The sequence below is a fragment of the Lissotriton vulgaris genome, chromosome 12, assembly GCF_964263255.1.
Source record: "Lissotriton vulgaris chromosome 12, aLisVul1.2, whole genome shotgun sequence".
Lineage (NCBI taxonomy): Eukaryota > Metazoa > Chordata > Amphibia > Caudata > Salamandridae > Lissotriton > Lissotriton vulgaris.
Window position 1 is genome coordinate 705,542,885 of NC_141700.1, and position 16,749 is coordinate 705,559,633.

A 16,749-nucleotide genomic window follows, 5' to 3' on the forward strand; every position below is an offset into this window, starting at 1 on the left:
TTGGCTCCTCATGTCCATGTCTCTGTCCATCTGTCCTCCGTGCCCTTGTATCCTCATGTCCATGTGTCTGTCTGTCAGCCCTCCATGCCCTTGTTTCCTCATGTCCTTGTCTCTGCCTGTCTGTCCTCCGTGGCCTTGTCTCCTCATGTCCATGTCTCTGTCTGTCTGTCCTCGTGCCTTTGTCTCCTCATGCCATGGCTCTGTCTGTCTGTCCTCCATGCCCATGTCTTCTCATGCCATGTCTCTGTCTGTCTGTCCTCCATGCCCATGTCTGCTCTTGTCCATGTCTCTGTCTGTCTGTCCTCCATGCCCATGTCTCCTCATGCCCATGTCTCTGTCTGTCTGTCCTCTGTGCCCATGTCTCCTCATGCCATGTCTCTGTCTGTTTGTCCGCCCTGCTCTTGGCTCCTCATGTCCATGTCTCTGTCCATCTGTCCTCCGTGCCCTTGTCTCCTCATGTCCATGTGTCTGTCTGTCAGCCCTTCATGCCCTTGTTTCCTCATGTCCTTGTCTTTGCCTGTCTGTCCTCCGTGCCCTTGTCTCCTCATGCCCATGTCTCTGTCTGTCTGTCCTCGTGCCCTTGTCTCCTCATGCCATGTCCCTGTCTGTCTGTCTTCCATGCCCATGTCTCCTCATGTCCATGTCTCTGTCTGTCTGTCCTCCGTTCCCTTGTTTCCTCATGTCCCTGTCTCTGTCTGTCCTCTGTGTCCTTGTTTCCTCATGTCGCTGTCTCTGTCTGTGTATCCTCTGTGCCCTTTCCTCCTCGTGTCCATGTGTCTGCCCTCCGTGCCCTTGTTTCCTCATGTCCATATCTCTGTGTGTCTGTCCTTGTACCATTGGCTCCTCATGTCCATGTGCCCGTCTGTCTGCTCTCCATGTCCTTGTTTCTTCATGACAATGTTTCTGTCTGTCCTCCGTGCCCTTGGCTCCTCATGTCCATGTCTCTGTCTGTCTGTCCTTCATGCCCTTGTCTCCTCATGTCCATGTCTCTGCTTGTCTGTCCTCCGTGCCCTTGTCTCCTCATGTCCATGTCTCTGCTTGTCTGTCCTCCGTGCCCTTGTCTCCTCATGTCCATGTCTCTGTCTGCCTGTCTGTCTTTCTGTGCCCTTGTCTCCTGATATTCCTGTCTTCTCATCTGTCTTCTATGTCCTTGCCTTTTTATATCCATGTCTCCCTGTGTCTGCCCTCCATGCCCTTGTCTCCTTATGTCAATGTCTCAGTGTGTCTGTCTTCCTTGCCGTGGTCTCTGAATTGTTATTGTTGGCCCTGCATGGGCGAGAACCCTCCTGTCTCAGAGTGACTTGTGTTATTCTAGGCCCTACAGGGGTGAGAACCCTCCTATCACGCAGGGGTAAGAGCTTTCATCTCTCAGAGTAACTTGTGTTACTGCAATCCCTGCAGGGATGAGAGCTTTCCCATCTCTCAGAGTGACTTGTGTTACTGCAATCCCTGCAGGGATGAGAGCTTTCCCATCTCTCAGAGTGACTTGTGTTATTGTAGGCCCTGCAGGGGCGAGAGCTCTCCTCGGAGTGACTTGTGTTATTGTAGGCCCTGCAGGGGTGGGAGCCCTCCTGTATTAGAGTGACTTGTGTTACTGCAACCCCTGCAGAGCTGAGAGCCTTCCTCTCTCAAAGTGACTTCTGTTACTTCAAGACCTGCAGGGGCGAGGCGCCTCCCCTCTCGCAATGACCGGGGTGCTGGAAGCTGCATTGTAGTGCGCCCCCTGCCCGTCTATGTATGTCTTGTGTCACTGCAAGCTGCGCCTGACCGGAAGCTCCCTCAGCCTGACATCTGTCCCTTGTGTCTAGAGCCCCTGGCTCTGCGCAGACCTATCAATGAGAGACCGGAGACACTTTGAACAGGAGTTTATTGTTTCTGCAAGGAAGGAAGAGGGGGAAACTCTGGTACCTGACGCTTCTATCTTAGTAGGTTCAAAGAGAAGCAAAAACACTGAGCAATGGAGTTAGTAGGATGGGTCTGCTGGTATATGCTGGCGTTGATTATATTGTTTGTTTACTGACTCTACACTGGCTACAAAAAATATCCCTCCGCGAGGGACCTTTTTCACTCACAAAAGACGTGGTAGGATAATGTCGAGGGTTACTGAGCACTGTGATCTCAACTTACAAACATAAAAATCACTTCTATTAAATAAGGGTGTTTTAATGCACTGTGGGGAATATTAGGTTACTGTATGCAAAGTTACCCATCAAAAATATTCTTATTATTGTCATTAATAGTACAAATAATCTCACTAATATTCTGTTGTTTTCTATATACACAATGGTCGTCCGCAGCCAAGCTGGGTGCACCCGCAGCACTGTATTCCTCCACCCAGTAGCGTGTCCTTTGACCATGCAACTCTTTATTTTGATTTAGGAATAAAGCCTAATTCTGGTTGAAGTGTAATGGAGACCGAGCTGGCCAAATCGAATTTCCCTATCCACCCAAAGCATTCTGGGAAGTGCTGATTCAAGTGCCTATAAAGCATTCAGGACAGGGTTGTTCTATCCCAGGGCATTCTGGGTATTTGGTCGTCCCATCCTAAAGCATTCTGGGAATGTCTTATCCTACTCCAAAAGTATTATTTGAAAAAAAGATGGTGGTTCAAGGTGTACACTTGTGTACAACTGGGGGGGCCAGAACAAAATAATTCAGAAAAATGTTATTTCCGATAAAGGCATTTTAGCAAAGTCTTGAATCCTTTGCCCAACTTTCTCGGAAGAGGTGGTAACTGTGATCTTGAAGTCTGGCAATCAATGGCTTTATGGTGATGCAGTTTTAGGAACGGATGGTTTCAATATAAAGCGTTTGGAGAAAAGGGTGGTCCATTGTAAATATTTCTTGGTACAGCAGTTACTTCTCAAAACCTTCTGGGATTGGTCAGTCTAATCTTAAACTATATTTGGGCGGGTGGTTTCATTCTACGTGTGAGATCAAAAAAGACTAGCCTATTTGTGAATTTACATAGACTCAAGACTGTAAGACAGGGTACAAACCCTTTTGTTTGTTCATGAAGCCCTCACCCACCAACCTGGTTGGTGGCATGGGTCATCACCCAGTGACCCAGTTATTAAAATATAATTTACTCTCGGGTACTGGGACCCCTGTATAACTTTTACATTTTCACCTTCACGTCACTAAACTGCACACTCAGAAAAATACCTGCTCCGCTGTATTCAGGCATCGAAGCACACCCGGGACACACTCGGTGTCACTGGGTGGGCCCGATGATTAAGCATGCCACCAACCAGGTTGGTGGGTGAGGGCTTCATGAACAAACAAAAGGGTTTGTACCCTGTCTTACAGTCTTGAGTCTATGTATATTCACAAATAGGCTAGTCCTTTTTGGTCTCACATATAAAACCCCGGGGATACGGACTAGCTACCTAGTCTTCTCTCTCTCCTTTTATAGTGATATGGTTTCATTCTACAACATTCTCTCGAGGGCTAATTAATAAATCTAAAACTGAATTCTCTTGTCAATAATAAGCTATCCTTATAAGATCCTAATTTTTTTTATCAACCCCATTTGAGGTTCATGCTTAAGGAAAAAGGACAGAAGAATCCCATTGTTCAGGACATGGCCTCACCCTCCATTAATGGGTTCCTCTATAGGCTGTAGGGCCTTCATATTGCTCCCTGTGAATAAATTATTGTCTCTTAAAGATCACCCCTCAGCATACTTAGATGAGGTGACCTATTCCAGTGAATTCTGGAAAGAGGTGGTCCTTCTTACATGTAGGGTTGGAGAGTGAGGTCACTGCAATGTTTTCCTGGCAGCGATGATCTAATAGACGATTTCTGGAATGTGTCTGTCTCATTCCAAGGCATTCTGGGTAGTAAATTCAAATTAATTTATGCAGCAATTGCTGACTCGGCGTAGTTTGGTAATTAGTTGTGAGAAGTTCCCTGGCCACACTTGGAGAAGCACTTACTGGGCATGTTAGAGGATAGGCAATCTCACTGTTGCTACAGGCCAGTGATTAATTGATTAGATATAATTTCAGATGCCCTAAGCTTTTCTAAGGAGCCAAATACCGGTGATTCCGAAATACCTGGGTTCCCAAATAATGAGGCTGACTGTTCTTAATACCACCTCATGCCTTCTTCTTTCACCATCCTATATTTCCTGTCTCATTATATCAGTCTTGCAAGATATTTCCAAACCCTGCATTCTCCATTTGTCACTGTTTTCCCATCTTGTTCTTTTTTTCCCTTTTCTGCCTTTCTCTCCTTTTCACTGGTTCAAAGTCTGATATTCTCCTGGCACCCAAAAAACGTGTGCTGGCGTCCACCACCTGCATCCACCAGAACGAAATGAGTACAGATACATGCTCGCCTTTAGGGGGCAGAAGATGTTCATAAGGCTAGATCCCATTTATTCTAATCTGCTCCACATATCCACATCTCATTTCCTGGGAGGACAGGCTAGACATGCTATGATGTTGAAGCATCCTACCACGTCTAGGGTCCAGGAAAACAGCACTGCGAGAAGGCAGAGGATGAAATGAAAAGGGTAAGTCTGACTCACGCTCACCATGTGCTTAATTTGAGCTGGTGCTTTACCAGTGCTCGGCCCCAGCACTTAATTGCCAACACCGGACTTTATGACAGTCTGCCACATGGTGGCTCTGATTGTTTTATTTAAAGATGCACACAACTACAGCTGTTTATTAATTCAATATATATTAAAATGACTATTACCTGTCACCCAAGCCATTTCTATAGCTCTGGGGGCCTGGATTGGTCTGAATTGCCTCATTTGTAGTAGTTTTATGGTTTGTAGTTGTGTTGTTACTGCCGAAGCCAGCACTGGCCGAGGCAATGGGTGTTGTAAAGTGCAGTGGGCTCTCAATTTACCATCCCTGGCAACTATTATTATTGTGCAAATTAGCCACTTCGCTCAAGTATCCTAACTCTCCTATCATCCAATTCAGTGCATGGTTAAAGGAAGTCCCCTGTGGTGGAGGAAAAAAGTCATATCATGTTCTTTCACATCTACTTGTCTAGAGTGCGGGAGACCGGGTAGAAAACATTACAAATGGAAAGGAGACAGAGGTATGTAGGGAAGGAAGAAGTGCTTTGTTGTATCTCCTCTGGAGTAATGGGCTAGGGAATATGGGGTAACTTCTTGGTTGTAGTTACCCGCACCCTCTCCATTTAAATATCAGATTCCAGGAGATACTGTTCAGTGTAGTCTTTGGCAAGTTCAACATTCAGGACAGAGGTGCAAAATTCTGCCATTGGTACCCAGAGAGAGGGATCCAGAAAGAGCTGGCACATGACGTTGCCCTTCAGTGTAGGGGTGTGGTTCTCCAGGTGGGCTACCAGCTGACTCCGTATATGGCTTAGCTCTGTGCCAAAGACGTCAATGTTCAGATAGAACCAGTCTTCACCAACGGGGACGCGGAAGGGGAAAGTGCACAAAGTGGCCACCTTGGGGCGCCGCTTATTGTCCACCATCCAGTGCAAGTCCTTTTTCTGCAGCAGTGCCAGGTTGCTTGGCATGGGTTGAAAGGGCTGCCAATCTTGGATGATGGTTTGGTTGGGTAACACCTCGGCCAGGAAAGAGCGGGCCAGCACCACTCCAGGAACCTCACTCTTATCGAGGAGTAGTGATGGAAGCGGTGGGAATCCAGACTCCTTCATTTTGGCAATCACATCGCCCAGCCGGGCAGAGAGCTCAGCAGCATTGAACCTCACCAGCAGGATGCCCTGTGACAGAGAGAGAGAGAGGAACAAGGACAAAGGGATTAGATTACTAGATTTAGCTAGTCACCATAGAAATTCCAGCTGGGAAATGACCATGAGTATACTGAAAACTTTATTATTGTACTTGAAAGTGCCCTGGTAATAAATGTATTCCAAATTTTTGAGAGCACCATTGCCCATTTCAAAATTATTATTCCCATCCTTCCAGTTGCTGAAACACCTACCCAAAAAGATACTCCACTTACATGAGGAAAATACAGATTGTGCACTTGCATAATACATGGTGTGGCATGCATGAGTTGCATAAATGGTGTAAACATGGTCATGGGCACTGGGGCAAAAAGAAGAAGGGTTCACCCCATGTTTGCTTTCTGAACAGAACATTCTCAATGTGTCTTCCACTTACAGAGTTCTTTAGCCAGACTAGCAGGTTTAGGGATTCCACTTTCAACCAGACTCTTGTCTGATTTCTCTTTGAGAAGCAAAGTAGTGACCAAAGCCAGTTTTGTGTCTTTGACAACACTTAGTCCAAACATGGCCTGATCCTCCCATGATGGGATGTCCAGCCCAACACACATACCTATCATCATCCGTAGACTCCCTCTTTGTCTCTGGAAACGATATATCACATATCACACGACAAATTGCATGGAAACCAACCCCACTGTTTCCTTTGGATACTTAGGGGCAGATTTACATTAACTGGCGCCGATTATTGTGCGCCAGCCCTCCGCCACCATGGATGCGCCGCATTTACAATGCGGCACACCATGGGGCAAAAACGGCACAGATGTGTGACGCATCTGTGCTGTAAAGGCGGGGCATTGCTGGAGTTGCGTCGCAAGCATGACGCAGTTCCAGCAATGCTCTGGGGGGCCCTATTTCTGCAATGCTGCGTCAATCCTTATGCCTGCTTCAAGCAGGCGCAGGGTTTTGACGCAGCATGGGCTCCAAAGTGACTGAGTGAAATCTTGAACATTTCACCCAGCCACTTTTAGGAGGCGTTTCTGCGCCGAAACCACGCAGGAACGCCTCCTTCTGGTGCAGGGCCTTACAACGTGACGCATCTTTTGCGCCATCGCTGCATCACAAAGGTGAAACAACGGTGGCGCAAAGAGGCGCAAGGGGCTTGTAAATCTACCCCATAGTTCTCTGATGGACCAGAGTAATCAATTTTGCACAAGACACACCTTTTGACTGGCCCTAGCTTTTTGCCTCAGAAACTCTGTACTGGATAAGAACTGGAGCTCTACGGTCCATTCCTTGAATTTGTCTAGACTGTGAACACCTTTCTACAGCACTAGCAATGAGAGAAAGCTGACAAGGACCGAGCAGACTGCACTGCTATTTCCCCTTTAAGCTTGGGACCGAGTCTGGCTCTTAGAGGTTGTCTATGTACTTAATAAATCTTCTAAATCTGCAAAGCATCTGTCTTTAATTGTAATAATTTTGACACAATACGGGTGACGAGATGGGATTAGTAAGCTTTGCAGGGGACAGCTTGTACAACCTCACTCCAGTGGATGTTGAAAAAGCCACCATTGCCAGTCACCAAATGTGAATAACTGGTGAGGTGAGCGTTTCAGTAATTGTCAGCGTTTTAAGACTTATGCATGCAGCGTCTAAGTGACTTACCATAGAAGGCCTGGTAGAGGAGGAGTTCGAGTGTGGCAGCCCGATAGGAAGAATGCGGTACTCATGAGCTGTGAGGCGGTTCAAGCATGTGGAGCAGCGCAGCTGTTTTAAGGAGTGGCGTAATGGTTGCAGACCACACAATGCAGCTGTTGTAAGGAGCGGTGTACTGTGATAGACCCTGTGGCACCTGATCCAGCGGTGCCAAGGACCTGCAGGCACTGACGTTGGTGGTGGCGGTTAAAGTTGGAGGGTCGACAAAGTGCTGATGCTGCACAAGGATCAACAAAGCTCTGTCGTGTAGCAGAGATGGCGGTGAGTGACCCTGCAGCAGTGCGCTGTGAGGATTTAGGGCCCCCATGGCAGTTCATTGAGTGGATTTAGTGCAGTGTAGGGAGAGTGTTTCTTCGAGGATCACATACAAGTGGAAGTGGAGCAGTGGAAGTGTTGCTGCTGTTGGATAGCTGGAAACATTTCTCTTATGAGAGCGTAAGGCAATTCTCAATAAATCTCCATCCAACAGGAGCGGCTGGTGCATTTGGTGACATTGTTCAGCCCACTTTAGGTAGGCTTTATTTTGGGTGCATTAAAAGGCTAATTGATTTAAAATCTACATTAGCACCTAAAGTAATGTTATGGTGATTATAAGTTAAGGATTACTTGACATTTTGACAGAACTCAGAGTAATGTTAAAGGGTGTAATTGCATGCACCAAGTGTAAGTTGGTTCATGGTTGTCCAGGAATTACAAAAGATAATTAAAGTCAGAACTGTATATATAGATTCTAGTATTTTGACATATTGCAAAATATGGCAGCAGCAAGTTTTATTGCAGCTACTAACCTTCCTAAATGAGGTGGGTGAGCCAGTGTTACTCTGGAAGGTGTGAGTAAAGCACTAAGTTGGCGTCATCAAAGAGATTTGGATATGAGACTGAACCCTAACAACGAAGAACCAGTTATGGTGCTAAAATCTAATAATGTCAGCAGGAAAGTGTTGGGTGAGTTTCCAGAAGTGTTCAAGGAAGAGCTAGGTCATTTGAAAAATATCCAACACAAAATCAAGCTAAAGGATAATGCGGTACCCATAGTGCACAAAGTGAGACCCGTTCCCAATTCAATGCAGGAACTGTTGAAACAAGATCGAGATACGTTAATAAGTGTAGGGGTTATAGAACTTATCAAAAGTTCACTATAGCTATCTCCTATCATGGTCACCCAGAAACTGAGAGGAAGAAGTATACATTTATGTGTAGACTTAAGAGATTTAAACAGCAACATATAGGTGGATAGATGGAAATTCTGTAGAAAAATTCTATGACACATCAAGAAAAGTTCTCACTGCACTCAGAAGGGCAGGCTTAACTATTAAACATGAAAAACGCCGATTTGGTGTAGTGTCTCTAAGTTATGTAAGACACAATATTTCAAAGGAAGGAGTAAAGCCTAAACAGGATTTAATGGTTGATGTAGGAGAAGCACTGTCTCCTCATCAGAGGTAGAGCTGAAATCCTTCCAAAATCAGTGAAATATGTGTGAAGAATTATGCAGATCACGCAGCACCGATGAAGAATATACTCAAGAAAGGAATCCCTTTTGAAAGGAATAATGATTGTAAAAAATCATTGGGGAAAATCAAATGGGCTGTAATAGATTCACCATCTTTACATAATTTTGACACTAAACGTAAAAACATATTGTCTACTGATACTACTGGGAAGGCAATAGGAGCTCCATTAGCACAGGTAGTAGATGGTAAAGAAAGAATTGTAGCATTTGCATCAAGAACATTTAACAACGCAGAATTTGACTATTCTACTATAGAGATAGAGTTCTAGCCTGTTATTGGGCCATCTTCCTTTTTAAGTTCTTTTTGTGGGGTCCGCCATTTGTTTTAAGAGCAGAAGACAAGCCTACTACATATGAATTTATCAGTAAAGGAAGAGATAGAGAGAGATCCAGTCCTTGAATTGCCAAGTGAGTTATGGGTTTGGAGTGATATCATTTCAACATCAAATTTCTACCCAGAAACCGAAATATTGCTGCAGATTGTCTGTCCAAATTACCCACAGAAGGAGAGAAAGGGGAAGAGACCAAGTTGGAAGATCCTGATACAGTGTTACTAATCTCGCTACCTGGCATTACAAAGGACGAATGGCTGGAAATTTCAAAGAAAAATGTTACCCATAATTTGGTAAAGGATAAAATAGTCCAGGGATGGCCAGCTAATGGGTTACAGGATAAAGTCAGAAATTATTGGGAAGTCAGACACAGGCTGAGTATAAATATTTATATTGTTTTAAGCAGCGATACATTGGTACCTTCTAAGGACTTATGGTAAAGAATTACATAGTTAGTCCATGAAGGACATCTAGGGTGAAGTATCACCAAATCCAAGATAAGAGCTATGCATTGGTTCCCAGGGATGGACAATAATGTAGAAACTATAATTAAGGATTAGGTAATTTGTCCTATAAGTGATAAAAGCAAAATGTTAGGAGAGCTCCTTTATTACCCGTGAGTGTACCTTCCAGACTATGGAACAAACTTTGCTTAGACATTTTTGGTCCTTTAAATGTCCCTATGTGGGCAGGCAAGTAGTTGCAAGTAGGTGCAAGTAGGTGCTGGCATTGGTAAAGTAGTGAATCGCATCACTACCCAGGATCTCATAACATTCCTATCAGACACATTTATGATAGAAGGGGTGCCCAGTATTATCATTACTGACAGTGGAGTACTTTCACTTCAGAAGAGATGAAAGAGTTTTTGTTGGGTATGTCTATTCAACACCTAAAACAGCATTGCACTGCCCCAGTGCAAAATAATTAGTCGAGTGAGTAAATCAAATGATTAAATAGTGCATTCCAGAGACACGGGTGCCTGGTGAGCTCGTAGACATTACTATTAAAAGACGGTTACGGTCATATCACCCATCAAACAACTCAATCACCAGGTTGTCTCCCTTTACACTCCTCAAAGGTAGACTTTTAGGTACTAAGTGGGCTACTACTTGGCTGGGAGGAGGTGAATCTAAGTTGATCTACCCGGACAGTGTTAGTGAATGCGTAAAGCAACATCAAGATAACCACAAAAACCAGTATGACTCAAACATGCAAGAAAGCACAGGAAATGGAAAGTGGGGGATTGGGTGGTGTTTACAGTCAACAATCCTAACAAAATAGATGTCAGTAGTTATTCAAAACCCTTGCAAGTAACTAACGTTAACAGGAATGTGGCACAATTGGAAGACAAGCGAGCATAGAGCATGGTCAGTATCTCATATTGCGACAGAGCATCAATTAACGGTATGGGTGGCCCAGATAGTTCTCCAACTCTGAGCAAGGATCTTGACTTTCCATTGAATATGGACCTTCGTATCCGCAAGGCAAAGATTATGTGTTTCATTGATTGAGGGAGGGAGATGTAATGTAATCATTCATATTAATTCCCAGTGAATTATATAGAGAAGTGTTGTAATCATTTATATTCCTTCGCAGTGTCTTATATAAGGTTATATTATTTATTCTGTTTGTCAGTATCCTTTTCTCTATATGTACCCCCTCCCCTTCCCTTTGTGGCTTGTATATTCCATATTCTGCTATGATAGTTGGAGCTGTCACTGCAAGAGTTCTGCCGCCAGAAGTGGTGGCTTCAGAGTTTGTCTATGTACTGAATAAATCTTCTAAATCTACTAAGCATCTGTCTTTAATTGCAATAAAACCCTGGCATACATCTATGTAGAGATTGACCTGCGGAGTCTCAGCTGGCCAGAAGGCATCTGATGGCAAATATGTGTTTGAACCATCTTAGGATTGTTATTGACATAGTTAGGAGATATAATACAAAGGGTAAAGAACTCAGGTCAAGAGGTCAACCCATAAGTTGGCTCTTCATGCTTCCTCCTCCAGAATCTGGTCCATTTGACAAATGTGGGGGCAGACCGACCCATCTGTCATCTCCTTGTAGGAAGGAGAACAGGGCTGGATTGAGAAAAGTGGTAATGATAGAACCATCCGTAGCCTCCCCAAGATACTGGGATGTCACAAACAGATCGAAGATACTGACCATACTGATTCTCCAGGCTCCTTCTGAATGAAGAGGTGAACCTGCATGTACACAACACATACCAACATCCCACTGAAAACAGACTCCTCCTCATGTTCCAGGACTTCATCACATATGACATCTTCAAAAGGTCTCTTTACAAAGCCAACCAAAAATTAGATAATAGATACTAGTTTGACCTCATCTTTAGGTATGCTATTATGCCCTGGGAAATGTGGATCTCAGATACAGGTAAGCAGTTCTTTTCTGGTACTGGAGACTTTCTGTAAATTGAAAAATGCAATCTAATTTGATGTAACTTGAGATGTGTTGTTGTGAGAAGTATGTGCTATCCTATTGACTTGATCTAATTCTTCTGGATCTAACTATTGCAAGCATAAAGTTTGCGTATATGCTCCATATACCATGCTACCATGATTTAGTGCTCCTTTTAGTGTCACTGAATATGATTAGTTACAACGCGAGTCATCACAACGCGTGCCATAACAACGCGGTCGTTACAACGACCGCGTTGTTACCACCCAAAGCCATTCCTACGCAAGTAATTATATCAACTTGCAGTAGATGGTGTGCTGACATTATAAATGTATAATTTACTATTCCAACTCCAGCCTATGTAACAGTAGGGAAGGTGTTGGAATAGTAAACTATACTATTTCTAATGTTAGCACACCATCTACTGCAAGTCGATGTAATGACTTGCGTGATAATGGCAGTGCGTGGGAACAACACGGTCATTGTAACAACCGCATTGTAAGAACATCGCAATGTGATACCCGCGTTGTATTGGCTATTTCCCAGTAGCACTGTATGTATTGTATGTATTACATGCCTTTTAATTAGCACCAACTTAGTCACAGTCAATTTTCAAATTGTAAAACAGCTCAAAATATTGATGTTTGCACTATGCAGGGACGGCAGAAAGCTTGCAACGTAGCAAAAGTTTAGCTTTTCTCATGAAATACGGCTCCAGTGCTGTAGCAATGAATGAATCATGACAAGAACAGATCTTTAGTACCAGTACTAGATATTTGAAGATGCTTTACCACAAGAGAAAAGAGAAAACATTTCTTCTTGGTGTACGGGTAGCAAATAAGGCCCCGGAAGGTTGTGAGGTACAAGAACACTGAGCCAGCAAGAACCCTCCTCTATAGTAAAGAAAATATAACAGCTCAATGTCAGGTCAAAGGGAGGAAGCAATACTCAACTTGGACCTAGCTCCAGTCTAGAGCAGAACAAAGCAGTCCTGAGCAATTGGCTGGGTGTAACCCGCCAAAACTTTTAAAACCCAGGCCTCCCTGCTGCCTGATGCGTCATCACTAGTATTGAGAGTAAAACGCAAGTCCAGTTTTGAGGGTAAACACAGGCGCAGTCTTCCTCCCGCCATTCCCAAATAAACACCAATGCTTAGTAGAATGATAGCGCCCAGAAAGAGACGTCCTACAGTCCTTGTCATAGTTTCAATTCCTCTTTGTAACAGGCAAATCCAAATGTGAAGTTTAAGGTAAGGAGAATATATTACAATAGAGTCCTTTTTCCAATTTGGACTACTTAATAAGAGTACTGCCTTTTTGACTAATTTGAAATTACGCATTTGAATCTAGCCCCAGAGACAGATTAGTTCCCCACCAAAATGTGTCTCATAAAAGTTCAAAATGACCACCTTGGTTCCTTAGTGCCATTGCCTATGTTGAAGACCAATGGAGCGGTGACAACATAACTGAGCTGGGTCCCAAGAAGTAGCTATGTGGTCAGTAACTGTTCAATATGGCACAACATCAACCCAGTGCCCACCTAGGGTTTACATTTAGATTATGTAGACAGAACAGTCAGTTTTGCAACACAGCTGTCCACAAATAAATGCATAGCTACTGCATCTTGCTTACTCTATCGGGTAAGACAATAGGAAAAAGTATGGTCTTTTTAATTTTACACAAGAGGAGGTATACTCTTGTTGAGGATGGATCTACTCAGATCCCTTTCAATCTGCATATCACTGTCCAACCTGCAATGAAGAACATTAGCCACAGAGGACAACATACTTGTCCTAGATGTCTATGGACAATCACCCAATGACCACTGGACAAAGCAGAATTCCATACTAAAAAGAGTTGCACAACAAAAACTTTAGTTACCAACACAACAGAGAGTTAAGTAAATCACTCAGCATGTGCATGAATACACAACACACATACACACACACACACATGGCTAAACCCACCACCACATACCAACTTAGCAAGTGATTGGAGTGCCACAGTGTCTGAGAAGGAGCCTGACTTGAGTGTGGCAAGGTATTAAAGTTCCCCCAAACAAGGTGTATGGGAGTACTGCAGAACATACTAATGCAGAGGAGGTTAGTTCCTGATTGTTAGCCAGGTGTGGTGCCTCTGATTATTGTGAAGAATTGGAAAATCAGTATTAATGCCTACACCGCATTAGCACTGGTTGGGGGGGAGGGCGTTAGTGAACTTCCTGATGCAGGTGGCACAAGTACTCTGATTAGCCCAAGACAGCCATGTTGAGGGCTGACAGATGTTAGAGGTCAGATTTATTAAAGAGACGGTCACTCTGGTTGCCAGAAGGATTTAAATCATGTAGACATCAACACCCATGAAGATGACTGATGCCTGGTGATAATACAAATTGATTGGATCATTTATGCCCTTTGGTCCAATGATGCAATAGTAGGGACAAAAGACAATTGTAGGAACATTGAGAGCAACCCTGTGCTTTTGACACCTGCCAGGTCTTGTAAAGAAAGCCACAGAGAATTCAACCACCTCAAATATAAATATTAATCCTTTAGATTGCTCTACAATTAAGTTTGAGATCATTAACTGTTACACAAGGGGCAGCAGCTGATAGAAAGAGGGTTCATCTGTTATACTGTCATCTTGCACCATCAGTAGCAAATAGGAGGATCATCAGGGGCCATGGTTGGTAAAATAAGTCAGCCCCATGATTTATCAAGTTTCAAAGGGTGCTTGATGTCATGTTCGTAATTCCTGGTATTTTGGTGAATTGAAGACCATGGGTGGTGCAAGGTGATTTGATTTGAACTAAATATGCTGCCCCAACAGTATGTGATAAAACATTTCCAGTGGTAACTAAGGAAGGAAAATGTGTGTGTCAAATTACCTTGACCTCAAATTTGGAAAGTGTGTCAAATTTCAAATCACCCCCAAATTAGATTAAGATATAGGTTAGACATACAAAGGTTGATGGGTGGAATGCTTGTAAATAGTCTAAACCCTGGCTACCATTCCAACCCATTGTTTTCACCCACTAGTGTTGAAGTAGGATAGTGGCTGAAAGATTTTCAATTAGAATGCTACCCTAGGGACTGCCAATTGTTACAGCATTCTTCCCCTCGCCTTTTGTGTGTTTGAGATGTCAGATGGGTATGTTTTTTTCTTCTAATTAGTCCAGACTTAGGCTTGGCAGAGAGAAAACAAGGAGGCAGAAATCTTCTGGGCAATACATGATAATATGCCAATAGGCTTTAAAAATCTAAATCACAGCGGTACGGCTTTAGTTCCACAACAAAATGAACAAAAAAGGACTGCCCTCTGCAACAAAGGCAAAAGAATAAGACCACAATCAATATAATTAAAAATTGAACATTGGGCTAAAGAATAAAAAAGGGAAGATGTTTCTCTTTCCTAATGTGATTAAGGATGGTGGTTGCTGAATGGGACAGTCCACAAACATATTTTTGTCTTTTTATTTTGGGGTTTGTGAGTGATGCATGCAGTTGGTGTCTGCTTCAGAGTAGTTTGTGGGTAGATGGGGGCTGCAACAGAATTCCATTGCTGCAGTGGTAATTCAAAGACAGAGGTATTGTCAATGCCAGTTCTTTGCTGATGGTCATTTTTTATCATCTGCAGGAGAGCCAGGGCATGAAATGAGTGCCAGGATTGGCTTGGTAGGGTCCAGGTAGGGTCCAATTATGTTCTTCCAGCCTTGATGCAGAAAAATAAGAGCTTGTCCCCAAAATTGAGAGCTGGTGACTCCCACCGGCAACTACAGGCGCAAATTAAGCACTGCCAAGGACTCTGTTTTTCCAATGGCTTTATAGTAGAGGCGGGAAACTGTATTAAGCCTTGCTCAGAATTTGGTAATGGAAGACCCAGGAAGGCTCAGTTTAGGTGCCAGCTTTCTCAGAGTTAGTTAGGCTACAGTAGTGCCACAAATTTGTATCTTGCATACTCTGGGTTTAGTAGTGGAATGCCGGACAAGAGCTAAGCATTGGTTTAGTGGACATTTTGGTGTATGGTTTTGGTACGCTATGGTTTTCTACCAGCGAATGGTTTATTAGTAGGAAGCCAAATAATTTGCTGCCCTAATTGCTGTTTGTTGATGTCCTATTACTGGGTGTCCCACAGATTCAGCTTTGACCATATTACGGATTTTTGTGTGTTTATATTTTTGTGCATCATTAACAACGTGCAGAATGTATTTTCACACTTGATTGCACATGCACACATTGATATAGTACTGTTGCTTTGAAAATGATCTTCCGATGTTGTGAAGAAGTGTGTTTTCTAACCTTTGTTAAATAGGGCTCAATTTGGGAATAATCACCAAGCCTTCCCCCTGCACACTTAACTGCCTGTCGTTTGAGCAGCATGTAGTCAACAGACTATTCTTTTTTTTCCATTGTCATTGTTCATGCTGCCTTCAATGAACTTTGCCCAGCTCAGTCATGAAACTGCAATTATTTCTTCAAGGTCCTTCCGCTAGATCACTGTGCCCTATTCATTCATATAACACACTGTTGTTCATGTACCTAGTTTGCTCTAGCATGTTCGGATGACATTAGCATAGAAGAGGTAGAATCAATAATCACGTAGTAGTGGGATAGTGCTTAGGTGTTAAGGCAAAATTATGTTTAATTTTACTGTGTTCCGATTTGCTGACGAAATGATACATTTGCTCACACCAAAGTTATTCTGCAGTTCTATTCATTTTATATATGAAAATAATGTATAAAACCCCTCGATTCTGGGGGTGAAGCAAAAGACTTTCCCCTTCTACTAGGGATGCTGTCTGTTACTCTCCCGATTTTGCTTCCCACTTGGGACTTAGAATGAATTCTGGTTTTGTGTTTCTCTGTATTGCCATAGTCACTTTAGAGCGTTTATGGTATTCACTCTGTTTCGCCTTATTTTTTTAATTCTGTACTAAACCCCTTTAACTATTCCATTGATCTAGAACTCAGGTATTTGAGTAGACCCATTCACTTAACTGACTGTATTTCTGATATTTTTGATCTGTTAGGAAATACCTTAACATGGGGCCACATTATCTCATGAAATTGCGATTTAAGACCGCCT

General features: G+C 43.3%; 1 protein-coding gene across 2 annotated transcripts in view; it reads right to left on the reverse strand.

Moving 5' to 3' along the window:
- Window positions 1-1,850: 1,850 nt before the first annotated feature.
- LOC147678051 (histidine N-acetyltransferase-like) overlaps window positions 1,851-16,749 on the reverse strand; it is a 128,906-nt gene continuing 114,007 nt past the window's right edge. Inside the window, exons 4-5 of one of the 2 annotated variants that reach the window (XR_015302477.1) lie at window positions 3,252-5,718; window positions 1,851-3,034 (exon numbers count right to left, since the gene is read on the reverse strand). Coding sequence is in view for 1 of the 2 variants with exons in the window: in XM_086945945.1 (XP_086802071.1) it covers window positions 5,164-5,718 (555 nt within the window). In the remaining variant the exon portion in view is untranslated. Of the gene's footprint in view, window positions 5,719-16,749 lie in introns of both variants that reach the window. The other variant, XM_086945945.1, reaches the window with a different exon arrangement.